This window comes from Diceros bicornis, chromosome 1 (assembly GCF_020826845.1).
Source record: "Diceros bicornis minor isolate mBicDic1 chromosome 1, mDicBic1.mat.cur, whole genome shotgun sequence".
Lineage (NCBI taxonomy): Eukaryota > Metazoa > Chordata > Mammalia > Perissodactyla > Rhinocerotidae > Diceros > Diceros bicornis.
Genome location: NC_080740.1, coordinates 91949050 through 91976949, shown reverse-complemented (window position 1 = coordinate 91976949; position 27900 = coordinate 91949050). Strand labels below are relative to the sequence as shown.

Below are 27900 nucleotides of genomic sequence, written 5' to 3'. Positions count from 1 at the left end.
CAACTAGATCCTGTGGCATCAGGTATGCCCCCATGCTTACGTGTGGTGGCTGCAGCTGCCACCCTGATTGATAAAGCTAGTACTCTCACATTAGGCTCTCCCATTCACCTCTACGTTTCACATTCTGTGTCAGCTATTTTGCAAGTTCATAGGACACAACACCTCTCTACACGGCGACAGACCACCTATGAGCAGGCTCTTTTAACTAACACTTCCATCATCTTACGTCGTTGCAACACTTTAAATCCAGCTATTTTACTGCCCCTTCCTGATGATGGAGAGCCCCACTCCATTCCACATCATTGCCTTGCAATTACAGAAATGGTCTTGAAGCCACGAGAGGATCTCTCAGACATCCCTTTAGACAATCCAGACTTACTTCTGTTTTGTGACGGCTCCTGTAAACGAAATTTCTGGGGAAGCATAATAACTGGTTAGGCCATAGTTTCCCCACATGAAACTCTTGAAGCTTATTCTTGGCCCACCATAAAATCAGCCCAAGCTGCTGAACTCATAGCTCTCACTAGGGCCTGCACATTAGCAAAAGGAAAAACTGCCACTATTTACACAGACTCCAAATATGCTTTTGGAGTCTACCACGCTGTTGGCACAATTTGGAAATCCCGTGGATTCTTAACTTCTGCAGGAACTCCTATTGCTAATGGACACCTAATTGCAGCCTTATTACAAGCTATTCACTTTCCTTCTAAAATTGCCATTGTTCATTGTTCAGCCCACACTAAAGAGACTGATGTCATATCTTTAGGGAATGACAGGGCTGACAGAGCTGCTAAACATGCAGCTCACTATGGACCCCCTTATCCGTTTTCCACCAAATTTTTAAACCTTCCTTTATCTCTGACTGATATTATTAACTATCAGACAAATGCCCCACAATCTGAAAAAGACAATTGGATACAAAATGGTGCCAAACAATTAGCAGATGGATTATACATTGGGCCAAACGGACTTCCAGTAGCTCCCTTTGACTTTTTGGCTTGCACTTATCTCCCACCAAACGGGACATACGTGCAAACAGGGGATAGTTAAGGAACTAAAAGACAATTGGTTTTGCCGTGGCATCCATAAAATTTCTGACCAAATTACCTCCCAGTGCACAACCTGCAAATCTTACCAAGTTTCTGGGAGAAATCGGTGTGCCCCAGGAAGTCCTCCCAGGCCCACGCTGCCCTTTGCGGCACTCCAAAGGGATTTTATAGACTTGCCCTCAGCTTTGGCTACTCTCACTGTTTGGTTATTGTCTGCACGTTTAGTGCAGATGGACGGAACGCTATCCGACCAGACATGCAGATGCCACAAGAGTGGTAAAGAAATTAATACCTGAAGTTATTCCTCGATTTGGCATTCCTTTATGGATTGAATCAGACCAAGGAACTCATTTTACAGCAGAGATAAACCACTTGCTTGCAAAAACTCTGGGGTACTCATTAAAATTTCATACCCCATATCACCCTCAGTCATCAGGGCAAGTGGAACGTAAAAATCTAGATATAAAAAGATTAGGAAAAGTCTGTCAAGAAACTGGACTTAAATGGCCAGAAGCTCTGCCCTTGGCCCTTATGAAGATTTGAAATACTCCAAATAGGAGGCATGTATTGACTCCTTTTGAAATAGTTTTTGGACGTCTGATGCTTACTGGCGTCTCTAAACCTTCAATTCCTGGATTAAGTGAATATTATGGGAACTTAAGTGAACAATTTGATGCTATGACTAGTTATGTACAAAAATTAACTAGTATACTTGAAGCATATCATCAACAGGTAAAAGAGGCGTGGCCCCCACCTTCTGACAAGCCTTGCCATCCCTTTCGACCAGGAGATCCGGTGTACATCAAGGTCTTTAGAAGAAAACACACACTGTCACCTCGCTGGGAAGGACCTTATGAAGACTTACTGACGACCTGCACTGCCATCAAAATAAAGGAAAAATCTTCCTGGATCCATGCAAGCCAAGCCAAAATAGACCCAGAACATTGCTCTCAACACAACTGAGAGATAATCCCCACAGGTGACCTTAAACTAAGGATTTCGAGGGCCAAAATCCAGGCCCCAGAAGCAGCCGACATCACGAAGTAGACAGCTTTTCCCAAGATCACGGACCAAGAAAACCTACTTTGACCCATTTTTCTCCCCCTTGCTTTAAAACTCCCTATACATACACACACTCACATGCACACACAAACTATTAGTGGATATTTATTTATTTATTTATTTATTTTTTGTGAGGAAGATCAGCCCTAAGCTAACATCTGCCAATCCTCCTCTTTTTGCTGAGGAAGACTGGCCCTGGGCTAACATCTGTGCCCATCTTCCTCCACTTTATATGGGACGCTGCCACAACACGGCCTGACAAGTGGTGCGTCAGTGCACGCCCAGGATCCGAACCCAGGCTGCCAGCAGCAGAGCGCGCGCACTTAACCGCTACGCCACGGGGCCGGCCCCTATATATATATATTTTTAATCATTTATTAGAAAGCTGACTGGAGACTGCTGGTCTCTATCTGTCCCTCTTCCCCTCTCTAAGTCTCCGCTATGGGCTCTTTTCCAATCTGTGTCTTGCTTTTACTAACCCTCTCCTTTTCAACAGGTCAAGCACAGACCAAACACCCCTTTATGCCAGTTTACCAAGCCCTGGCCACGCTAACTAATCAATCTGACTGTTGGTTATGTCAACAGCTAGACAGCGCAAAAAGAACCTGAACTAGTCTTTGTTGCTGCTGATGTGAACACCTGGTGGACTAAGTACGGAAGGTGGATGAACAACAGGGTATGGTGTCCGCAACAAGGGACACTGCACTCTGCCTCTCCTCCTGGTGAGTCACTTGGGCCCCAGAAAGACTCCTTAGAAGCTCAAGGACTGTCCCTTGCCCAAGTACAGGCAATAGGTGAAAGTTTTTCCCTCTGCATTGAAAGTAAACATGGCACTGGACCTTTCCTGGGTGACATACTGGGACAATATTGCAATCAAACTCTGTGGTTTGATTCCGCAGGTGGCATCTTCAGACTTCTCAAGGGAATTGTAAGTGACTCTATCACTACTCCCTCTGGCACAAACATGTGCCAAATCACCAAGCGCTCTGGATGGCTTACGAGCCACCCATGTACAACGCGGGGTATCACAGTTGCCCTCATGGTTAAGCTGCCCAATGCCACAGACTATATATGGGTGGATCAAAAATCTGGACTCACCTGGTCAGGTGACAAGACCAGGCTTTATAGCTGCCAAAATCAAACTGCAGGCCTCCGGTACCAGCTATTCTGCAATCTGTTCTCTTCTCACAGACTGACAAGAGCTCGTGGAAAATGGAGATGTTTAGGTACTAACAGTGCCAGTGGCAAAGATCATGAAATGGTCCAGATCCTGGGAACTACAGACTCAATTCTAACCTTGTCTTTGAACTACACTGGTCTTTTCATTTTATGTGGCAACAAAGTATACAAAGGATTCCTACCTAATTGGTCAGGACGATGTGGACTTGGATACCTGGCCCCTTCTGCCACCAAACACTCCACCTTAAATGCCAGCCAAATTACAAACTTGGGTTCCTTTGTTCATAAGATTGTGCCACATAAACATGCCAGTCAAGAAACTGTGGAAAATCCACTTGTGTATCACAACTCCAAGTTCTTTTCAGCCTTGAGAGTCCTATTCCCCAGCTTTGGAGATTACGAGTTGGAAAAGGCGATCTTAAATCTCTCTATGGTAATGGAGCAAGAGTTCAACACGACCATGCAAACCGTGAACACACTCCAGTCAAAGATTAACAGGCTAGCCTCTGTGGTGCTCCAAAATCGACGTGCTCTGGATGTACTCACTGCCCAGCAAGGAGGAGCGTGTGCAATCACTGGCGAAAAATGTTGCTTTCATGTGAATCAAACAGGGCAAGTAGTATCTAACTTACATCTACTAAAAGAGAAGATTGATATTTTCCATCAGATAAATGAAGCTCACACATTTTGTTGGACTGACTTATTTCCAGGATTGGGGGACTGGTTTAACGGAGTGTGGGGATGTGCTCCGATTTGTTCTTTGCTGCCTGTTCATCCTCATTCTATCTATGTTCTTTTCTCTCTTTGCAGACTTCTTATCACTCGGATACTAACCTGATTTCTCTCTCCACAGTCACCAGCTCAGCTTTTAATATGTGAAACTTCTAGGGAAGTTTCAGAGGAGGGAACTGATGGTGCTCAGGGCAGGCCACCCCAAGAAGCACCACTCTGGTATGCGGATTATTTCCAGCTGAAGACAATAAAGACTCAGAAAACTCAGAAAGAACATTTGAGTTTCTCCTCCCAAACTGCCTAAAGAATTGAAAACAAAAGATCTGTTTCAGGAAGGAGTTATCATCATGATGGCTGTAATAATAACGTAAAATAGATGTTACAATAGGAAAGGCACCAAGCCCCCCTTATCAAAAATTCTGTCGCTCTATGGCCACATTCTCTATAGGTGGCCCTGAAAAGAGTTGTCAGACAAACATTTGCATTTCTAGCTCCATGTGAATTGTCTTCTTCCCCTCTGAAATCCCAAACCACTACCCACTCCCAACACCTTCCTCGCCTTTAGCTACAATACTTAAGCAAGCAGCTTACACAGAGGGATGAGCTGCTCATTTCTGAGTTTCTCCCATGTATACATGTTATTAAACTTGGTATTATTTTCTCCTGCTAACCTGTCTTGTTAATTATTTGGCCAGCCATAAGAACCTTGAGGGAAAGGGCAGAGAGGGATTCTCCCTCTTCCACCACAATATTATGATGTGAGAATGGCAGGATAGTGCGTGAATTTCTTTTAATTCTCCTCTTTTTTTTGTTATATCACTGCTTGTATAATACAGAATGAAATATTAAAAATGCCTTAGTGTGGTGGTAATGGAAACTCAGAACGTTATTGGGGTAAGTTAAAAGATTTTTTTTGATAACTGAGTTTTGGATTTCAGATATTTAAATTCCATAACACATTGGGTCCTTGACATCCAGGTACAGTGATGTGCTGCATAATGACATTTCAGTCAACAACCGACTGCATATACGATGGTGGTCTCACAAGATGAGTACGAGAGAGCCTAGGCGTGTATTAGGATATGCCATCCAGGTTTGTGTAAGGACACTATGATGTTCGCTCAACAAAATCGCCTAACAACGCATTTCTAAGAACGTATCACCATTGTTAAGTGAGGCATGACTGTATACAGTTATTTTATTGTAGGATAGAAATTCCTGCCTGCTTCATTGGGCTACTGTGAAAAATCACTAATAAAAGGTTTTAAAAATATTTTACAGCCTACAGAACGCTAGCTGAAGGTGAAATTTGTAATGTCTCAGATAAAGCAATAAGCTCTCTAGAATATTAGGCAGGGGAGAGAGGCACCCCTACTCCTGCTCTTAAGCTACCAGACCCAATGGGCTCCTCAAGACAAGTAACAGCCATTAAACTGTCATGTTCTCTGTATCCCCAGGCAAAAAGTCCATGTCACTTACTAGATGCCAAGCATTGTGCTGGGTGTGAGCGATACAGCAAAACCTAGCATGAACCTGGCCGTGCTCTCATGGTGCTTACAGCCCAGTGTGACGCCAGCAAAAAGGGCAGAATAATGAAATGCTGGCTGAATGTATGTACACGTGGATAAACAAACATGAAGGTGGTTCAAGAAATGTGCAATGTTTAGCTAGAAGAGCTGCCTCAGAAGGCACACGGTGACTGGCCCTGAGGACCAGAAGCTGCCCTGCTGTGTGTACCCAGGGTGCTTCCTCCTCACTGGAGAAGTGCGAACAGAGACTGCACTGCCAGGTGCTGAGCAGGACAACAGCACATGCAAGCAGCGGGGGGAGCTGTCCAGACTATATTTGAGGTCTTTTCCAAACCGGAGACTATTAATCTATGCCAAATAGGGAGAGAAGAAAAATTATAGAGAGAAGGGTCCAGGGAGGCACAAACTGCCACAAGAAAGGAGTGCCACATGCACGCAGGGACAAATGTGGCAACAAGGTATTGAGGTGAGCAAGAAGGGGAAAGAGGCTCGTTTCTCAGTCCAAGGCCTGGTGCATTTGTGGAGTTCCTCCCAATGCCTCCCACAGGCAGGATTCTTACCAAGACAGAGGCCTCTCAAGGTGTCCTCTGGCATCCATTCTTCCCCTTTTCCCAGCTGGGAAAACATATCTGGTTCGGGTCCTAAGAGTCCTGTTTTTAAGGGAAAAAAAAATGGACCATATCTGTTGACACCAGAGAGAAAATCACTGCAAGGACGAGATCTGGTCTCCGAACTTCCTGGAAAAGGTGACTTAACAGGAAGGCCCAGGGTGGAGATGAGTTTCCAGAAGGAGGAAAAGACGGCTCAGGCCTGACACAGACAATCTGTTCCCATGTCCTTCTCCCTGCCAGAGGGAGGAGGATTCGACCCCTAGTCACCTTTGAGGCATCTGTACTTAGACTCCAAAAGAGTCTGTGCAGTCCCTGTGCCCGGGACACCAAGGATAGGCATGTAGTAGCCTTGAAGATAACATCCTTAGCCCGTTCCCAACCCAACCTTCTTTTTTTTTTTAAAGATTTTATTTATTTATTTTTTCCCCCCAAAGCCCCAGTAGATAGTTGTATGTCATAGCTGCACATCCTTCTAGTTGCTGTATGTAGGACGCGGCCTCAGCATGGCCGGAGAAGTGGTGCGTCGGTGCGCGCCCGGGATCCGAACCCGGGGCCACCAGCAGCGGAGCGCGCGCACTTAACCGCTAAGCCACGGGGCTGGCCCGCAACCCAACCTTCTATATGGAACCAGTTTAAGGGTCCCAAAGAGATCTCCAAATGTGAAGATAAGCCTTCGGAGGCTCCCCACTCACCCAGTGAGGCCAGGTTGCTGTAGTTCTCTAGCATCACATCCCTGTACAGGGCCCTCTGAGCAGGGTTCAGCTGTGCCCACTCGTCCTGGGTGAAGAGCACGGCCACATCCTTGAAGGTCACCGATTCCTGTAATAGCAAACCCGTCCCGGTTGACCAGCAGCTACCTCTTCACATGGCTCTCTGGGAAATGCTGAGACCAGGGGCCCCCAGGAGCTGGCTGAGATCTGCTGGATGTTAGCCTATAGGGGGCCAGTGTTCTGTGACAAGGAAAGCATTTCCTCAGGGTCTCCTAGGGGTTGAGCTTTTATTAGACCCTGTTCCCTGCTTTGAAGAAACATATCGTGGAGAAGGTATGTTTCCTCAGCACTGGAACTTCACACTTGCTGTTCATTTTGACAAAACGTTTTCTCCCATCTCCCTCAATCTGCCCAGCCCTGCCTCTACCCACACCCCATGACCAAATCCTCCCCAGGTCTCAGCTTAGACATTACTTCCTCAGCACAGCCTTCCTCGATTGCTCCCGTATCACCCATGCAGGCCCATCAAAGCTCTGTCCCACTGGATGTGAGTTTTGGGTTACTTTTGGTTCCCCCACTGGACTGTTAACTCCAGGAAGCTATGGACCGTTTCCACATCTCTCTTCTCCCCAGCACGCCTTCTAGAACATGGCTCGTGTACCCAGCACCTATTACATGTTGCTCAGCAACTTCTGCTTCTCTCCAGCTGCTCACCTGCCCACCCCCAACACACACACACGGTTCCCATGAAAACAGTCGTTCTGGACATTGTGACTTTGTCCCTCTGCTCACTATTCCCTTCCTTGGAAACTACTGGCTGAGAGGCCAAAGGAGCTGGTGTGCATTGAGAAAGAAGAATGAAGCAGAAGCACAGTGAACAAAGCCAAGGGTCCAAGAGAAAGGACTTTTAGATTATTCTAGACTCCACTTCCATACCAAAATCCAGGTGCATCTTTGCCTTTGGAGAAATACTTGGGAGATATCTCAGTATCCTTCCAATAAAAGCCTGCTTTTGCTTCAGATGGTGTGAGTTAGGTCTCTGTCACCTGCACCCAGAGCCTTGCACAAAGTAGGCACCAAGAAACACCTGATGGATTGAGCCCATGAACCAATGTGTCAGGGACATTGTTCACGTCTGCATCACCAGCATGGATCATAATACCTGGCACATTTTACATCCCCAATATAGGTCTGTTGAATGGCAACCAAACTAAGGCAGCCTGTAAACACAAGACAAACTGTGTGACATCAACAATGAATTTGAGAAAAAGGCTAGGGCAGGGAAATATCACAGTGGACTGGCATTGTGGGGGCAGTTTTCACAGAAAAACTGGTGCCTGAGATGGGTCTTAAGGGACAAGTCAGAAACCAGCAGGAGGAGGGTGAGCAGCCGGTGAGCTGTGACTGGGTTGAACATGGCACTTCAACCGGCTACTCATCCCTTCCAACGATTTCTGCCAGATTCCTGTCCTGGACAGGTTTAAATGTGAAGGAATTAGAACAATTTTACCGAGGCTGGGAGTCAAGATGGCGGCGTAGGCAGACTCTGAACTCACCTCCTCCCGTGGACACAGCCAATTTACAACTACTCGTGGAAAAATTACCCCTGAGACAGAACTGAAAACTGGATAAGAGGAACTCCTGCAGCAGCGGACAGTCCTAGCTGGGGTAGAAGAGGCAGAGACTCACTTCTGGAGAGGAAAAACGCCGCCGTCACAAGCCGCCAGCGTCACAGCCGCCGGGAGCAGCTCACAGGTACGCAGCCTCCGTGGAGGCGCGGGGCCCTGAGCCGGGGAGCACCCCCGCTGTGGGCATTTTGTGGACCCAGCACAATCGAGACCAGGGGCATAATATCTGACTTTGCCTGCTACTAAAACACTGGGGAGCACCCCCAGAAAACCCGGTTCACAAAGAAACTAAAACTGGCTCTTAAAGGGCCCGCGCACAAACTCACCCGTTCCAGAAAGCATCCTAAAATCACCAGAAAGAAAGGTGCACAGTGCTTTGGTGACAAGAGACTCACCTAATAGGCCCTGAGTGCATCTCGGTGAGGGGTGAGACCTCTCCAGGGACTGGGACATTGGCGGCAGCCATTGTTGTGGCCTGGTGTGAGCGTGCTGACACAGACGCCATTGGAGTTCTCCCTGAGGCTGCTAGCCCAGGGTCTCCTCCACTCGCTAGAGCACCGATTTAATCCAGCTCAGCCAGGGCAGGCAGCCCACCCTAGAGACTGGCCCCACCCAACAACAAGCCCTCAGGCAACGTGTGGGCCTGCATAGATTGGTGACTGGATTCTCTGCAGCCTGGCAACTGAGCTGACTTGAGCGGGCAGGGTGTGCACAAGGAGTGGGTGGAGAGTGTGGGGCGGTGGCGGAGTGTGTGGGGCTCCCGCCGTGGAGAGACTGGGTCCGCTTGGGGAGGTCGGGGCGCTCACACGGGGCAGGACTGTGTTGACTGTGTGTGTGGACCTGTGGGCAACAGGGCTTGTCAGCTGCAGAAGACTTGTGCTTCTCAAAGACCCACATAGGAGGTTTGCCCCACCTTCCAAAGCCTGAAACAATTGGGCGCTCCTGTGCCTGAGGCCAGCCCCACCCAGCTGCAATCCTCAGAGAGCTGACAAGAGACCTAATAGGCTAGAGGCTTACAGCAATTGTAAGGCCCTGAGCCTAACAACCTGCCACGCTGGGGGCCTACTCAGTTAAAAGAAATACTGCAACACAAATGTGGTATTAGAACTTACAGCCAACTGTGCTGGGGCTCCCCACACCTGATAAAGAGACTGAAGGGCCCACAACAACTACAAGCAGCTGAGCATTACAACAGCTGGCCAGGAGCATAACTCAGCCTCCCTGGGCACCTATAGGGAGAGCTAACAGGCCACAATAGAGGGACACACGTAGCCCACATAGGGGCCAACCCTGGAACATTGAGAACTGAAGGAAGCACACTGGAAGCCTCCTAAGGCATCACTTACATAAGGTCACCTATCCAAGAGCAGGAGACGTAGCTGACCTACCTAATACATAGACACAAGCACAGGGAAAGAGGCAAAATGAGGAGGCAAAAGAATACATTCCAAGTAAGGGAACAGGACAAAACCCCAGAAAAGGAACTAAGTGAAACAGAAATGAGCAACCTACCTGACAGAGAGTTCAAACTAAGAGTGTTAAGGATGCTCACTGATCTGGGGAGAAGAATAGATGAACTCAGTGAGAATGTCAACAAAGAAATGGAAGATATAAAAAAGAACCAATCAGAAATGACGAATACAATACTGGAAATGAAAAATTCATTAGAGGGACTGAAAAGCAGAGTAGAGGATACAGAAGAACGGATCTGTGAGCTGGAAGAAAGACTAGAAGAAATTACCCAAGGTGAACAGGTAAAAGAGAAAAGAATTAAAAAGAGGGAGGACAGTCTAAGGGACCTCTGGGACAACATCAAGCGCACTAACATCCGTGTTATAGGTGTCCCGGAAGGAGAAGAGCGAGACAAGGGGGCAGAGAATCTATTTCAAGAAATAATAGATGAAAACTTCCCTAACCTAAGGAAGGAAACAGACATCCAGGTACAGGAATCACAGAGAGCCCCAAACAAGATAAACCCAAAGAGGCCCACACCAAGACACATCATAATCAAAATGTCCAGAATCAAAGATAAAGAGAGAATCCTAAAAGCTGCAAGAGAATGTCAAGTTACATACAAAGGAAACCCCATAAGGCTATCAGCTGAATTCTCAGCAGAAACCTTACAGGCTAGAAGAGAATGGCACGATATATTTAAAGTGCTAAAAGGAAAAAACTTACAGCCAAGAATACTCTACCCAGCAAGGTTATCATTCAAAATGGAAGGAGAGATCAAAATTTTCCCAGATAAGCAAAAATTAAAGGAGTTAGTCACCAAGAAACCAGTGCTACAAGAAATGTTAAAGGGACTGATTTAAGGGGAAAAGAGAAGACCACAAATAGGAAAAATTATCTATTTCCATGATTAGAACGTAATGGATACAAATGCACAAAAAAGAGGTTAGATATGATATCAAAAACATAAAAGGAGGGAGGAGGGGAGTTAAAGAGTACAGCTTTGAGACAGAGGTCAAACTAAAGTGACCATCAATTCTGTATAGAAGAAGTAAGGAACAGAGAAGGACTACTAAAACACTGAGGGGAAAAAAAAAAAAAAAGTTAAAAAATGGCAGTAAGTACATACTTATCAATAGCTACTTTAAACGTCAATGGACTAAATGCTCCAATTAAAAGGCATAGGGTGGCTGACTGGATAAAAAAACAAGACCCATATATATGCTGCATACAAGAGACACACTTCAGACCTAAAGACACTCACAAACTGAAAGTGAAGGGATGGAAAAAGATACTCCACGCAAATGGCAATGAAAAGAAAGCTGGGGTAGCAGTACTCATATCAGACAAAATAGACTTTAAAACAAAAACTGTAAAAAGAGACAAAGAAGGGCATTACATAATGATCAAGGGAACAATCCAACAAGAGGATATAACACTTGTAAATATCTACGCACCCATGTAGGTGCACCTAAATATATAAAGCAATTATTAACAGACGTAAAAACAGAAATAGACAGTAACACAATAACAGTAGGGGACTTTAACACTCCACTTACACCAATGGATAGATCATCCAAACAGAAGATCAATAAGGAAACATTGGCCTTAAACGACACACTAGAACAGATGGACCTAGTAGATATATACAGAGCATTCCATCCAAAAACCGAAGAATACACGTTCTTTTCAAATGCACATGGAACATTCTCCAGGATTGATCACATATTAGGCCACAAAACAAGTCTCCATAAATTTAAGAAGACTGAAATAATACCAAGCATCTTTTCTGACCACAATGGTATGAAACTGGAAATCAACTATAGGAAGAAAATCAGAAAAGCCACAAATACATGGAGATTAAACAAAATGCTACTGAACAACGACTGGGTTAACGAAGAAATCAAAAAAGAAATCAAAAAATACCCGGAGACAAATGAAAATGAAAATACTACATGCCAGAATTTATGGGATACAGCAAAAGCGGTTCTAAGAGGGAAGTATATAGCGATACAGGCCTATCTCAACAAACAAGAAAAATCTCAAATAAACAATCTAACAATGCACCTAAAGGAACTGGAAAAAGAACAACAAACAAAGCCCAAAATCAGTAGAAGAAGGGAAATAATAAAAATCAGAGCAGAAATAAATGAAATAGAGACCAAAAAAACAATAGAAAAAATTAATAAAACCAAGAGCTGGTTCTTTGAAAAGATCAACAAAATAGACAAACCTTTAGCTAGACTCACCAAGAAAAAAAGAGAGAAGGCACAAATAAGTAAAATCAGAAATGAAAGAGGAGAGGTTACAACAGACACCTCAGAAATACAAAAGATTATAAGAGAATACTATGAAAAGCTATATGCCAACCAATTCGACAATCTGGAAGAAATGGATAAATTCTTAGAATCATACAACCTTCCAAAACTGGATCAAGAAGAAGTAGAGAATTTGAATAGACCAATCACCAGTAAGGAGATTGAAACAGTAATCAAAAACCTCCCCAAAAATAAAAGTCCAGGACCAGACGGCTTCCCTGGGGAATTCTACCAAACATTCAAAGAAGACTTAATACCTATCCTTCTCAAACTCTTCCAAAAAATTGAGGAGTGGGGGAAGCTCCCTAACTCATTCTACGAAGCTGACATTACCCTGATACCAAAACCAGACAAGGACAACACACAAAAAAAGAAAATTACAGGCCAATATCACTGATGAACATCGATGCGAAAATCCTCAACAAAATACTAGCAAATCGCATACAACAATACGTTAAAAAGATTATACACCATGATCAAGTGGGATTTATTCCAGGGATGCAGGGATGGTTTAATATTCGCAAATCAATCAACGTAATACACCACATTAATAAAATGAAGAATAAAAATCACATGATCATCTCAATAGATGCAGAGAAAGCATTTGACAAGATACAGCATCCATTTATGATAAAAACTCTGAATAAAATGGGTATAGAAGGAAAGTACCTCAACATAATAAAGACCATATATGAGAAACCCACAGCTAATATCATCCTCAATGGTGAAAAACTGAAAGCTATCCCTCTAAGAACAGGAACCAGACAAGGATGCCCCCTGTCACCACTCCTATTTAACATAGTACTGGAAGTCCTAGCTGGAGCAATCAGGCAAGAGAAAGAAATAAAAGGGATCCAAATTGGAAAGGAAGATGTGAAACTGTCACTATTTGCAGATGACATGATTTTGTATATAGAAAACCCTAAAGAATCCACCAGAAAACTTTTAGAAGTAATAAACGAATATGGTAAAGTTGCAGGATACAAAATCAACATACAAAAATCAGTTGCATTTCTGTACACTAACAACGAAGTAGCAGAAAGAGAAATTAAGAATACCATCCCATTTACAATTGCAACAAAAAGAATAAAATACCTAGGAATAAACTTAACCAAAGAGGTGAAAGATCTGTACACCGAAAACTATAAAACATTTCTGAAAGAAATTGAAGAAGACACAAAGAAATGGAAAGATATTCCATGCTCTTGGATTGGAAGAATTAACATAGTTAAGATGTCCATATTTCCTAAAGCCATCTATAGATTCAATGCAATCCCTATCAAAGTTCCAACAACATTTTTCACAGAAATAGAACAAAGAATCCTAAAATTTATATGGAACAACAAAAGACCCCGAATAGCTAAAGGAATCCTGAGAAAAAAGAACAAAGCTGGAGGTATCACACTCCCTGATTTCAAAATATACTACAAAGCTATAGTAACCAAAACAGCATGGTACTGGCACAAAAACAGACACACAGATCAATGGAACAGAATCGAAAGCCCAGAAATAAACCCACACATCTATGGACAGCTAATCTTTGACAAAGGAGCCAAGAACATACAATGGGGAAAAGAAAGTCTCTTCAACAAATGGTGTTGGGAAAACTGGATAGCCATATGCAAAAAAATGAAAGTAGACCCTTACCTTACACCATGCACAAAAATTAACTCCAAATGGATTAAAGACTTGAATGTAAGACCTGAAACTATGAAACTTCTAGAAGAAAACATAGGCAGTACGCTCTTCCACATCGGTCTTAGCAACATCTTTTCAAACACCACATCTGACCGGGCAAGAGAAACAATAGAAAAAATAAACAAATGGGACTACATCAAACTAAAAAGCTTCTGCACAGCAAAGGAAACCATCAACAAAACGAAAAGACAACCTAACAATTGGGAGAAGATATTTGCAAACCATACATCTGATAAGGGCTTAATCTCCAAAATATATAAAGAACTCATGCATCTCAACAACAAAAAAACTACCAACCCAATTAAAAAATGGGCAAAAGACCTGAACAGACATTTCTCCAAAGAAGATATACAGATGGCCAACAGACACATGAAAAGATGTTCAAAATCACTATCAGGGAAATGCAAATCAAAACTACAATGAGATATCACCTCACGCCCGTCAGAATGGCTATAATTAACAAGACAGGAAACAACATGTGTTGGAGAGGATGTGGAGAGAAGGGAACTCTCATACACTGCTGGTGGGAGTGCAAACTGGTGCAGCCACTATGGAAAACAGTATGGAGATTCCTCAAAAAATCAAGGATAGAACTGCCATATGATCCAGCTATTCCACTGTTGGGTATTTATCCAAAGAACTTGAAAACACCAATTTGCAAAGGTACATGCACCCCTGTGTTCATTGCAGCGTTATTCACAATAGCCAAGACTTGGAAGCAACCTAAGTGCCCATCAAGGGACGAATGGATAAAGAAGCTGTGGTATATATACACAATGGAATACTACTCAGCCATAAGAAACGATGAAATCCAGCCATTTGTGACAACATGGATGGACATTGAGGGTATAATGCAAAGTGAAATAAGTCAGAGAGAGAAGGTCAAATACCGTATGATTTCCTTCATTAAGAAGTAGATAATAACAACAATAAACAAACACATAGGGACAGAGATTGGATTGGTGGTTACCAGAGGGGAAGGGGGGAGGGAGGAGGGTGAAAGGGATAATTCGGTACATGTGTGTGGTGATGGGTTTTAATTAGTATTTTGGTGGTGAACATGATGTAGTCCATGCAGAAATAGAAGTACAATGATGTACACCTGAAATTTTTACAATGTTATAAACCAATGTTACTGCAATAAACAAAAAATAAAAAAAAAAAAATAATAATGTACAACTGAAATTTCACGTTATAAACTAGTATGACTTCAATAAAATTTTTTTTTTATAAAAAAAATAAAGGAAATATTGAAAGAAAGAAAAAAAAAGAACAATTTTACCAAATTCATCAGAATTTATGCACTCAAATGCTGGCTCCTTCAAAGCAGAGTCCATACTCTTATTCTTAAGAGGCTGACACTGCTCAAAGCTTTTTAGTAACTTACTGAAATTGAAAACATATCATTTGAATGATTTCACTGGTACCCACAATTCCTCTGAAGTAAAAGCCAAATGTCATTTTAAAAGAGTCCAGTCAATCTCACCTCCTCAAGCAAGTGTTACAGTTTCTCTCTTCTCTCAACTGCTGCCTTAATGTTTTACAATCCTCATCTTACTCCTAGTGAAAAGAGCGCAGGTTTCCATTTTGGACCAACGTGTGGTCCAGTTCCAGTCCAGCTGTGTCACTCATGACACCTTTAGCAGGATATTAGCTCAAACATCCACCAGGATAAGCCCAATATGGGGGGCAGGGGGGAGAAAGGAGCAAGTGGGTCAGCCTCTGATTGAGACTGGATTGGGAGAAAATTCTGGCCAGGGGAAAGAAACATGCTCACACTCTTCAAACCTCTGGATTCAAATCTTCTCATGCAATTTGTGGGGGACCCCACAGCAACTCCCCACTCACCTGGACCATGGTTGGCAGGTGCCTGACCGCCATTCCTTGTTCTCTGATGGGCCCTTTTAAGGACAGGGAGAGCAGGACTCCTCAAGCTGGAAACTCTGAGGAGAGGACTGTGTGAAAAGACAGTACACAGCAGTCCAGAGTGAGGCTGTGAGCATTCACATCTGGGAGTCCTACAGTACCCCAAGCAGTGAATTCTTAGTCTGGCTTTGCTTCCAATTCTCTCCGCTCCTTCTGAGGGCATTTCTGCAGGCCTCCACTGTAAAGGGAATCACTCACCATGCTGCTACTTTCCCCCACATCTTTACCCCAGCATCTGAGTCAAATCCTCCATATCCCCTTTCTGTATCTTAAATACATAGACTTCCCCTTGCAGAATTCTAGCACCCTCCAGCCCCAGTTCTCACGCTTTCTACCCACCCTCTGGCCTTTGCCCCTAAGTTATGCTGAGAGGTCTCAAGAGAAGTGTGTCTCCTGCCTGGACAGCTGCCTAATCCTACCAGCGGAGGCCAGGAAGTGGGCAAGGAGAGTCGAAGTGGGCAAGGAGAGTCGTCTTCTTTCTCCTCAAAAAGGGAAGCTAAGAAGGCTGCATCTTCATTGTCGACCTGTCTCAGGCCAAGCCCTTCTCTGGCCTCAGGCCTCTCCCTCTCTGGGGCCCAGTTTGGGTGACCTGGAGTCAAAGGTGGACGAGCAGCAGTGTATCTGTTGGGGGGGAGGAGCAGGGGCTAGCCATCTAATTCACACCCCACCCCCCGCCCCTCCGTCCTGCCCTCTGCCAGGTCCCCCGGGGAGCGGCTGCAGAGACTGCCCAGCGCTGCCCCGGCCCCGGCAAGTTCCGCATACAGGGCTCCGAACCCTACCGGGAGCATCTATTCCCGGAGCGTAAACGGGCTGCCCGTAGTCGGCTCCAAGACACACGCCAGAGGCCCTGACCGCATCCTCCTCCACATGCACTCGCAGATTCGCACTCTAAATCCGAGAGCCCACACCTGGCCGTCCTCCTTTCTTCTCTTTGGAATCAAACCTCAGGCATACATCCCGGGAAGTTTGGACCATCAGATCAGCGTCCTCCAGAAGGGACCACGACCCAGACCTACTCGGCTTTCCCTCCGCCCTTGTCCCCGGGCCCGACCACTGCACCGCCACTCCTGCTCTCCGATGCGGCTGCGGCCACCGTGCCTGGTCACCACTGGATTGCCCTTCGAGGAGCCTCTGGCCGCAGCGAGAGACGGCAACCGCAACATCGCAGGCAGAGCACAATGAGCTGGAGTCTGCAGCCCGGGTCTGAACTGCGCTTGCGCGTTGTCCTGGGAACCGCGGAGCTGAACGCCCACAAGACCGAGGGCCGCAGCACTCCTGCTTCCCAGACTCCACTTCCCAGAGGGCGAATCGGCCGCGACCGCCCGCAGCAGCGCCGGCCGAGAACGTGACATTGCGCGCCTGCGCAAACAGGGCACCCTTCAGCCCCCTCCCCGCCACTCCACCCTGGGCTAGCGGTTTTCGGTGCTGAAACTACATTTCCCAGGGGCCTCGGCGGGGCGCCCCCGTTGCTCCTTTCAGATTAGTCCCCTTGCGCTAACCCGCACATGCGGATTTGGTTCTGTTCTGTTCAGTCTTGGACTCGGTCTCTGCCTAGAAAAAACGCCCAAGAAGATAGAGACTAGAGAAAAGTTGACCGTGGTTAGTCCGGGGGAGCAGCGCCTGATCCGTGAGGACAGAGGATCGGGGAAGGCCCCCGAGGACGGAGGAGGCGACAAGCCAAAAAGGCGCATTCCAGACGGGGGACCGCGCAGAAAGGACTTGGAAACGCGGCGGGGCCGCAAACAACGCTCAGTGCGGGCCGGGGGCGGGCGGCCTGGCGCGCTGCGGGGCAGGACGGGGCGTCGGGCCCAGGGCCGACGCGGGGGAGGGGGTTGCGGGGCGGGGCGTCGGGCCCAGGGCCGACGCGGCGTGGGGTGCTGCGGGACAGGACGAGGCGTCGGGCCCAGGGCCGACGCGGGGGAGGGGGCTGCGGGGCAGGGCGGGGCGTCGGGCTGAGGGCCGACACGGGCTGTGGGGACAGGACGGGGCGTCATGCCGAGGGCCAACTCGGGGGGTCGGGGCGGTGGCTGGAGCCGGGGGTGGCCGGCCCCGAGCGCGGCCGTCAGGTGGGGCAGACGCGGTTTTCGGCGCCTCCCGGGAGGGGCTGGAGGCCAGGGCCTCTCGGACAGCTTCAAGGAGAAGGCGGTGTTTATCTTTGTGGACGGCAGTTCGCAGGGAGGCAAGGACGAGGCGATACATGGAAGCATCCGACGGGAGATGTTCCTTGCACTTGAACACATTTTCATGGAGCTCAGGAAGGAGAGATGAGAGGGTTTTAACTTTGTCGGTGGTGACAAAAAAGCCAAGAAGGTGCCTGAGGTCTCTGTTGGCCACCTTAGGAAGCAGTGACGGTGACTTTATGTGACACTATGGCATCTGGTTTTGGTTTTATTGACGATTTCATTCTGTAGCCACTTGGAGCCACTCAGTTCTCGGGGCTGGAGAAATAGCTTATGCAGGTTTAATTCTACTGGGGGAAGGAGTCAATAGAAAACAAAATATTTATCAGGTAGTGATGACAGTGAAGCTGTGTTAAGGTTTTGGGTGTGGGGTTCAGAAGTTCTCTCTGAGGAGGTAACATTTGAGCAGAGATTAGAATACAGTGGAGGAAGCCATGGGAATATCTGGGAAGAGCGTCTAAAGGGGAGGGAACAGAGATGCAGATAGAAGTGGGCCTGGTGAGTCTGAGGGCTCAGCAAGGCCAGTCTGAGTGGAGAGGACTTGGTGAACAGGGGAGTGGGAGATCAGGTCGCAGGGGTAAGAAGGGGCCTTGAAGGCCATCGTAGTCACTTTGGATTTACTCTGTGTGATGGGAAACCACTGAAGGGGTCTGAGTACAAGGGTGGCTCGGCTGAGCACATTCCAACAGAATCACTGGTCAGCTGTGGAGAACGGACTGTGGCGGGGCTGGAGGGAATCCAGGGAAACCAAGTAGGAGGTTCTGACCACTGTCCAGGGGAGGGACAGCCTCCCCCAATTATATAAGCTGTCTACAAGGCATTTGCTTTGAGAGTCTAGTGATTCTAAGAGAATTAAAGTTCTGGATGCCGTGCTAAGGAGTTTGGATAATCTGTTTTCAGGTATATGAGGATTATGATATAACATTTATTCAGCACTAACTACATGTTGGGCACTTTTGTAAGCACTTTACATTAGTACTGAATGTAATCCAAAGCTGTGAGGTTTGCACTATTAACAAATATGAAAACGGAGGCACTGATACGTGAAGTGCCTTGCCTGAGTTCTCATGTCTAGGAAGTGGAACCGGGAGCCCTGCCCCTGCTGACAGAGGAAAGGTGCAAAGGTTGTTCCCTTTATTTCCTGCCCAGGACTGCTGAGAACTGACATACAAGGGCTGAAGGCTTCCAAAACTCCTGAAAAAAGAAGTGAAACCTCCATTTATCGGACCCATTTCTTCTGGTGTGAGCTCTAAGGGTTAATATTTTACTGATTTTGAGTTATTGCATCCATCTTAGGCTTCAATTACACTTCATTTTCCCTCTCCCCATTGTCCTCTGCCTTCCTTTCAAGCCTTTATTTTGCTGCTGTCTTTATCACTTTCATCTATTGTCTACCTATCTCTGTCCCTTTTATTCTTCCTTTCCATTTCTATCTCTTGAGATCAGGAGGGGAACAAGAAAAATAAGTGAAGGGAAAGGAAGAAACTAGGTGTAAGGGAGATACATTATTAAAAACCTAAGTTTCTGAGGATACAATTAATTCAGTGTTTCATTCCCCCTTTGTCCTTGCCTGTTCTAACTCCAAGAGTTAGACCATAGAGGTTCCATAGCCCAAAGAGACTGAACTGCTCAAGGTCCAAATACTCAGGGTCCATAGGGAACCTCCTCCATTGCCACCCACAGACATCTGCGCCCATCATTGATTCCCGCCTCTCCCAGTGGCAAGTTTTCCTCCTCCTGGCGAAAAAGATTCCTATAGTCTCTACCTGTGCCCCAAATCTTATTTTCCCACTTTGAGCTGCCCATTCCCTCCCATGCCTCTTCTTTTCAGTGATAAATGTGCTCAATTCTTCTACTTTAAATCATACACACTCTCTGGCAGATTGTTGGTTGGCTACATCAGCACTGTTCTCAAACCCCCTTTTCATTGCCTACCTCCACCATAGAGGCTAGAAGAGCTAAATACTTATTTTCTCAGTCCCCTTTACTACTAGCCTCCATGTTACACAGCAGTGGTCAATGAGATGTAAGCAGAAGTCTGCTGAGGGGCTTCTGGGAAAACATTTTCTGATAAAAGGCACAGATGTTCCACGTGCTACCCACTTCCTTTCTTCTTGCCTTGAATGCAGATACCTTACCTGAAGCTGTGGCAGCCATCATCACGTGACCATGATGGAATACTCAAGGCACTGAATTATTTTGTCCCTGAACCAAAGCCAACCACCTCCAGATTTGTTATGTGAGAAAAATAAATCTCTATTTGCTTGTAAACCATTGTTAACTGGGCTTTCTATTATTTACAGCCAAATCTTTTCTAATCCATAGACCCTCTCTCAACCCCAATCTCCCTCTAGTTATCTTTCTAAATCTCTTCTTTCTCCGTCAAGCTAAGTCCTTTTCAACCTTTAACTCACTCTTCAATCCACTAAAATTTACAGAGGGTATCAAGAACCAAAACCAAAGGCTATATTTCTATTTTCACTTTACTTTAACCCTCTGGGATTTGAAAATAGTAACTATTCCTATCCATATGCTAAAATTCTCCTTTTACTTCTGTGCCACCACCCTCTCCTGATTTTTCTTTCTGTTTTTCTTTTGGCTGTTGTTTCCTCTCAGCTTCTGCGGCTTCCACTTCCTCCACTTACCCATTCAATGACAGTCCTCCCCAGGGTACCTTTTATCACTGCCTTTCTACTTAGTCTCCTGCTTGTCAGGAGTCTTCGCTTGGATACCCACAGACTCAGCAAAATGCGCCGAAAATCAACTCATCGTTGCCCCACACAATTGGTTACCTTTATGTATTTTTAATTATGGCACCCCTATCCAATCAAATAAGAAATTCAGGTGCCCATATTTAATCAGTTACCATGTTATCTAGATTCTGCCTCATTATTGCTTGAATTCTTCCTTTGCTCTCCCATCCCACTGCCAATTTCTTAGGTTAGGCCTTGGAAAACAAAGAATATGTCTCACTCATTTTGATTTTCTAATCATGTCTAGCACATATAGCACTTATTAAATGTTAAATAAATGAGATTGTCTTAACTACTATCATAACTATAGATCTATAAAATCTCATGATTTATGTTTTCAGCTGCAAAGATTTTGTTAGTATGTCAAATTTTCAGATCTATTATTGTTCAGCCTCACTCTTCTCCTTTCCACTTTGATAAGAGTATGACACTGAGATAGGTATTTTGAATCCTTTGTACTTAAAACTGTAAGTTACATTGTTTTCTAAATAATTAGCTTATTTAACAGTTTAATGACTGTTAATTGAGAACTCAAAACAGCATGCTATTGCATTAAGATTTGTACAATTACTCCATCACCTAGTAGCAACCAGCCTGTATTTTAGGGGAGAAAATAACAATGCAGGGAAGGGCAACGGAGGAATAATAGGAGTTGGTAGAGGTAGAGCATTTTGTCTCAGAACATCCAGGGAAACCAGACTGTGGAATAGGAGCATCTAGATAACATATATAACATTGTAAAAGATCAGAGATTTCCCAGCATTCATTAAATTTATAGGTTTGTAGCATTTCAGAGCTAATACGGATCCTGGAGACCTTGTAAGTCTCAAGTCTCTCATTTACCGGATAAGGAAACTCTGACCTGGTCAAAGTAGGTGACTTTTCCAAGTTAGTGGCAGGTCAGGACTACATACCAGGTCTTTGGGTTGTCCAGTTAAGCACTCGCACGTTTTCTCTCCAGTGTGAAGTCTCTGATGTCCAGAGGAGAATCTGCAGTATGATACAACAGAACTTATCTTCAGCATGAATCCTCATTGTTTAGAACATTAGCTACTTAAACCTCCTGAGATAAAGGAAGTTTTACTTTCTGAATCAAGATTTCTCCACTTTCATATGGTTTCTCTGCAGTGGTCTGTATTATCTGATATGGTATATTGTACTTCAACTCAAAGATGCCTACAATTATTACATTAATTAGGTTTCTACATTACATAACTTATCTGATTATCACTGAAGAATTAATCATGGGTCCAGCGAAAACTTTCCTCACGTATGAGTTCTCTGATGTCGTGTAAGGTTTGTACTCCGACTGAAGGCTTTTCCACATTCATTACACTGATAGGGTTTCTCTCCTGTATGAGTTCTCTGATGCACTATAAGGGATGAATTCTTAATGAAGGCTTTTCCACACTGATCACATTCATAGGGTTTCTCACCAGTATGAATTCTTTGATGCTCAATAAGGTAAGCACTCTGGCTGAAGGCCTTTCCACATTCATTGCATTCATAAGGTTTCTCTCCAGTATGAATAACTTGATGTACAGTAAGGGATGATCGCCCAGTGAAATGTTTTCCACATACCATACACTCATACGGCTTCTCTCCAGTATGGATTCTCCGATGTTGAGTAAGAGATGAATTCTTACTGAAAGCTTTTCCACACTGATTACATTCAAAAGGTTTTACCCCAGAATGAAGTCTCTGATGTTCTATTAGGTATGTACTTTGGCTAAAGGATTTCCCACATTTGTTACACTTGTAGGGTTTTTCTCCAGTGTGATTTCGCTGATGCAGGGTAAGAGTCGAACTCTTACTAAAGGCTTTTCCACATTCACTACACTCATAGGGTTTTTCTCCAGTGTGACTTCTCTGATGGACAATAAGATGCATGCTTTGACTGAAGGCTTTTCCACATTCATTACATTCGTAGGGTTTTTCTCCTGTATGAGTTCTTTGATGTACTGTGAGATTCATGCTTTGGGTAAAAGCTTTCCCACATTCATTACATTTGTAGGGTTTTTCGCCAGTATGAATCCTTTCATGTTGAATAAGGGATGAATTCTTGCGGAAAGCTTTTCCACATTCTTTACACTGATAGGGTTTCTCGCCAGTATGAGTTCTTTGATGAACAGTTAGGTTCATGCTCTGACTGAAGGTTTTCCCACATTCATTACATTTGTAGGGTTTCTCTCCAGTATGAATTCTTTGATGTACAGTAAGGGAGGAGCGTTCAATGAAGTGCTTCCCACATACATTACATTTATAGGGTTTCTCCCCAGTATGAATCCTCTGGTGCTTAAGAAGGGACGAGCTCTGGCTGAAGGCTTTTCCACATTCATTACATTCATAGATTTTCTTTCCTACAAACATTCTTTGAGATTTTATTAATTCAGAATTTTGTTTGGAGTCTTTTCCATGTGAATTCTGATTATGGGGCCTTTCTCCCATAGGAATACTTTGTTGTGTATCAAGGATTGAACCCTGACTGGAACATCTTTCAAATTCATTACCTCCATACACCCTTCTCTCAGTGGGGGTTTCCTTATGGGTAACTGCCACTTGGCCCAGATGTCTATCCTGGTTTTTCTGTTGCCCCTGTAACCAATTATCATGTTCCCAGGTTTCCCCTAAAGAAGAAAGCCAGAGACCTTCCCTTTCCATTATTACCCCATAGGATAAATCTTCAGTAATGCAGGGCCTTGTAGTTGATTCTTTGGTTTCAAGTTGTGTCTCCCAGTCTGAAAAAAATAAAAAATTCAAATGCACATTTGTTTCTGAGCTGGGAGACTGAAAATTCTCTTAGGTGGGAATGAGAGAATAAAACTGAGAATAACTGTAGGGCACATTTGAGAGCTTTCAAAGATGTTCCTACAAGTAGGAAGAGAACTGGAAGGGAGGGAAACTGAGCCAGAACAAAGGAACAGTGAACCAGTGATAAATAATAGGGGAGCTAGACATGGGATAAGCAGAGAAAAGAGTGAGCCTGTGCAGGAGGGATAGACACGAAAATCATTGACCACTGGACAAGGCTAAATACTGAAGATGGAACTAAGGGAAAATATACAGAAGAGCTGGGATTGGATGAGGCAGCTCAGAAAGCCCTGCCACACTGTGCCTGGTGTTCCTGCCATTCTTATCCCTCCTACAACGCTGCCTATAATTCTGACACTAAATCTTCATAAAACATCTCAGTGTGACAGTGAAAAGATGGTTGACTCTGGAGTCAGACAAACTTGGGTCCAAACCCTGGCTGTTAACACTTACATCTTAACTAGTTGCTTGTTTCTCTGGGTCTGAGTTTTCAGATATAAAATGAGGATAAAAATAACCTGATAAAGATTAAGTTAAGATAATGTATATAAACTACCCTTCGAGAACATACTTGTCTGGAACATAAAATACCAGAACATACTTGAAACTTAAACTCTTATGGGAGGATGACACTATGTAAAAGCTTTTCCCCTGCAAACTTTTAGCAGGCTGTAATTTTCTCACAAGAGAGAGTCCTAAAGGGCCCTACCCTTTCCTAAATATCTATTCCTTAAAGATGAGAACTGGTGGCAAGGGCAGGCAAGGGAGAATCTGATGAACTGCTTGAGAGGGGGCTGAAGGAAGGACCTTGTAGCCATTCAGACTTTATTTTCTCAGATCTGACTTCTTATCCCAGACAAAACGGCCTGGAGGCAGTGAGAGGCTGAGGACAGGAAACTGTAGTCTGAGAATCAGCTTCTCAGCCTGATCAAACTCAGCAGAGCTGAGATCAACACTGAACCAACAAACCAAAGGCCTTTGGGCAGGAGGCTTTGCTGTGAACAAGAGGCATGCATTAACTGGACCTCCTCCTTCCAAACTGACCTGCTTACCTAAAAAAAGAGAAAAAGTGGAAAGCTAAGTAGGCTCCACCTCCAAAACATACACCAACAAGTAACCTCAGAGAGGACCTATTCCATCAAGTAGGAGAATAATAGGCAGCACATGAACTAGAGGTGGCCACTGGCCCCCTCACTATCAGCACATCCAGCTAGCCAATAAAGTTCTCTGAGAACATTCAAAATGCTACCCAGTAAACAACATGAAGGGCAAAGGGTATCCATTCACACTGTTAGACAAATAAAAAGTCCAGGCAGAACTGCCTCTGTCCAAAGATGAGTGATACACAGAAAATATCAAGTTTGGAAACTAATAAGTTCAAGAGATAAATTTTTAAAATAATAAAAACAGAATGAGAAGAAAAAAGCATAAAAATTAAAAGCGAATAAACATTGGAAGAATAATTAAATGCTTCCAATCATCAAAAGACACTATAAAGAAAGTAAAAAAAAAAAAAGTTACATTCTGGGAGAAGATATTTGCAACACATGACCCACAAAGAACTAGAACTTAGACTTGGAAAACAGTATCTATAGTATCCATTAGAAAAATGGGCAAAAAACTTGAATAGGACTTAAGAAATGGGAACCTGAATGGTTTAGCAAGTCTGCTACTAGGTATGTATACCTAGTATACTTGGTATACTATACCAAGTATACCTAGTATACCTTGCAAAGGTATACCACGATTCACAATTTTAAAAGTAGCATTGTGCACAATAGCAAAAAATTGGAAACAACCCAAATATCCATCAACAACACCATGGATAATTAAACTGTCAAATATTTATACAATGGAATAATTGACAACAGTGAATGTTATGGACTTCATGTTTGTGTTTTCCAAAAATTCATCTGTTGAAGCCTAATGCCCCATGGGATAGTATTAGGAGGTGGAGCCTTTGAGAGGTCATTAGGTCATGAGAGTGGAGCCCTTGTGAATGGGATCAGTGTCTTTATAAGAGACTAGAAGAGCTTGCTGCTTCTCTGCTCTTTACCATGTGAGGATGAAGGCAGCTGTCTATGAACCAGGAGGAAGGCCCTCCCCAAGAACCTGACCACGCTAGCACCCTGATTTCCAGTCTCTAGAACTGTGAGAAATAAATGTTTTATGTTTAAGCCATGTAGTCTATGGTATTCTGTTACAGCAGCCCAAACTGACTAAGACAGTTAAAATTAATAAACTAAAGCTAACACATTAATATGGATGAATAAATAATTCAAGCAAAATAAAAGAAAAATATATATATTAAGAGTCCATTTAGATGAATTTTAAATATTGTTTAGAGATTCATATACAGATGGCAATACTATAAAGAAAAGCAAGGGAAGGGAATTATCACAAAAGCGAGAATAGCAGTTATGTTTTGGGTAGAGGTCAGAGGATGGGAATGACGAGGCGCACACAGAGCGTGTCTCAGATACTAGCAATGTTCTGATTCTTACTCTGGGGTGTGGTACCTGGGAGTTTGCTTTCTTTATTATTCACTAATCTTTATCATTATTAAGTACAAAAAGAAGCAGTATGGCATAATGGTTAAGATGACAACTCTGGAGCCAGACTACCTTTATTCTCCATCACTGTTAGCTGTGTGACCTTGGGCAGGTTACTTAACCTGTCTGTGCTCCAGTTTCCTCATCTGTTAAATGCTACCTTATCTCATAGTGTTGATATAAGAACAAAAATTAGTTAATATTTATAGTAGAAGAGTATGTAGGTTTTTGTTAAATAGTACCTATGTTTTACACATTCTTCTGTATATATAATATTTCAAAAAACAAATGAGAAGAACAGCAAAATATCTGCTATTTTGGAAAATATTAATCATTTTAAGTTGAAACATCATTATGTACTGCAGAAAACTTAATAGTAAGACTCATTCTATCTTCATGGAATTGAGAGACCTAATTTAAAAGTTAATTCTGAAGACTTGCTACTTAAGGAAAAAAAGTAGATTACCTACAAATTTTAAAAATAATTGGTTGATATGACTCAAGAATTCAACATGGCCAGTACTCTACACATGTGTGAAGAAAACCAAAACACATTCTTAAACATGAAAGATTCAGTAATTACAGTACTCTTAAACCATTCCTGAAATGTTACTTAAATATTCAATTTGAACAAAGCATTTATCCAGGAATTCCAGAATGTTCACTATTAGGACTATATTAATACCATATTAATAAGTTATGGAAAAAAGGACATATGATCAACCTGATAGATACTTCAAAAGTATTTGATAATATCCAACCTCCAATCCTGATTCAAAACCAAAAATATCAGTATTGTACCAGCCATAAAAATAAAACACTAGAAGAATTCACACTAATACCAATCAAGGAGAGGGTGTTTATTATTCCCACTACTATTTAATATTGTTCCAAAAGTGTGACTAATAAAAAGTAGACAACTGAGAGGGGAGGACATTTTATTTTCCCCAGATTACATGACTGTCTCTCTGGAAAACATAAAATCGTTAGGTAGCTTTACTCAGAATTAGTGAAATGTTGTGGGCTGGAACCTGAGCTCTAGGGTCAAGAACTGTATTGGACATTTCAGATCCTTGCCATTTTGTTATCTCTTTAAATGCGGACTCAGTAACGCTCACAGCGTTATGCCTGGCTATAATAAGGGTTCAATGATTGTTAGCTGTTATTATTACCATTATTATTTTATGTTAAGCAATAGACAGCTCTCTGCCTTGCCTTTTTGCCTAACCAGGGATTTATTTAGTTTTTTTGTGAGGAAGATCAGCCCTGAGCTAACATCCATGCCAATCCTCCTCTTTTTTTTTTTGCTGAGGAAGACTGGCCCTGGGCTAACATCTGTGCCCATCTTCCTCCACTTTATATGGGATGCTGCCACAGCATGGCTTGACAAGTGGTGCGTTGGTGCGCGCCCCGGATCCGAACCCGGGCCGCCAGCAGCGAAGTGCGCGTACTTAACCGCTACGCCACGGGGCCAGCCCCTAACCAGGGCTTTTCAGTGACGGCCCATATTCCTTATTGTCTTAGAATGCCTAGTCAACTGATAGGATTTATACAATTTTGGTACTCATCAGGACATGAGCAAGAGTCCCCAGGATCAAGGGGTCTGGGACAGCACAGGTCCTTCAGTATTTATGGCTGACACAGGCCATAGTGAGGCCAAGAGCTTGCAGAGTATGGGGCTGGGTGTGGGGGGTTGGGCAGCAGGTCCCG

At 44.0% G+C, this 27900-nt stretch overlaps 2 protein-coding genes across 17 annotated transcripts in view; both read right to left on the bottom strand.

The window, feature by feature from the left end:
• The window catches only part of ZNF454 (zinc finger protein 454), a 43450-nt gene extending 25965 nt beyond the window's left edge, over positions 1–17485 (bottom strand). For 5 of the 11 annotated variants that reach the window (XM_058547640.1, XM_058547634.1, XM_058547666.1 and 2 more), the window contains exons 1-3: positions 16911–17485; positions 6855–6981; positions 6112–6201 (exon numbers count right to left, since the gene is read on the bottom strand). In XM_058547640.1, the coding sequence (XP_058403623.1) occupies positions 6112–6201; positions 6855–6981; positions 16911–17246 (553 nt within the window). In that variant the 5' untranslated portion in view covers positions 17247–17485. The other 6 variants (XM_058547625.1, XM_058547633.1, XM_058547632.1 and 3 more) reach the window with 6 other exon arrangements.
• A 3663-nt stretch (positions 17486–21148) lies between these two features.
• ZFP2 (ZFP2 zinc finger protein) overlaps positions 21149–27900 on the bottom strand; it is a 30641-nt gene continuing 23889 nt past the window's right edge. For 5 of the 6 annotated variants that reach the window (XM_058547750.1, XM_058547743.1, XM_058547762.1 and 2 more), the window contains one exon: positions 21153–23565. In XM_058547750.1, coding sequence (XP_058403733.1) covers positions 22094–23565 — 1472 coding nt within the window. In that variant the 3' untranslated portion in view covers positions 21153–22093. Of the gene's footprint in view, positions 23566–27900 lie in introns of all 6 variants that reach the window. The other variant, XM_058547769.1, reaches the window with a different exon arrangement.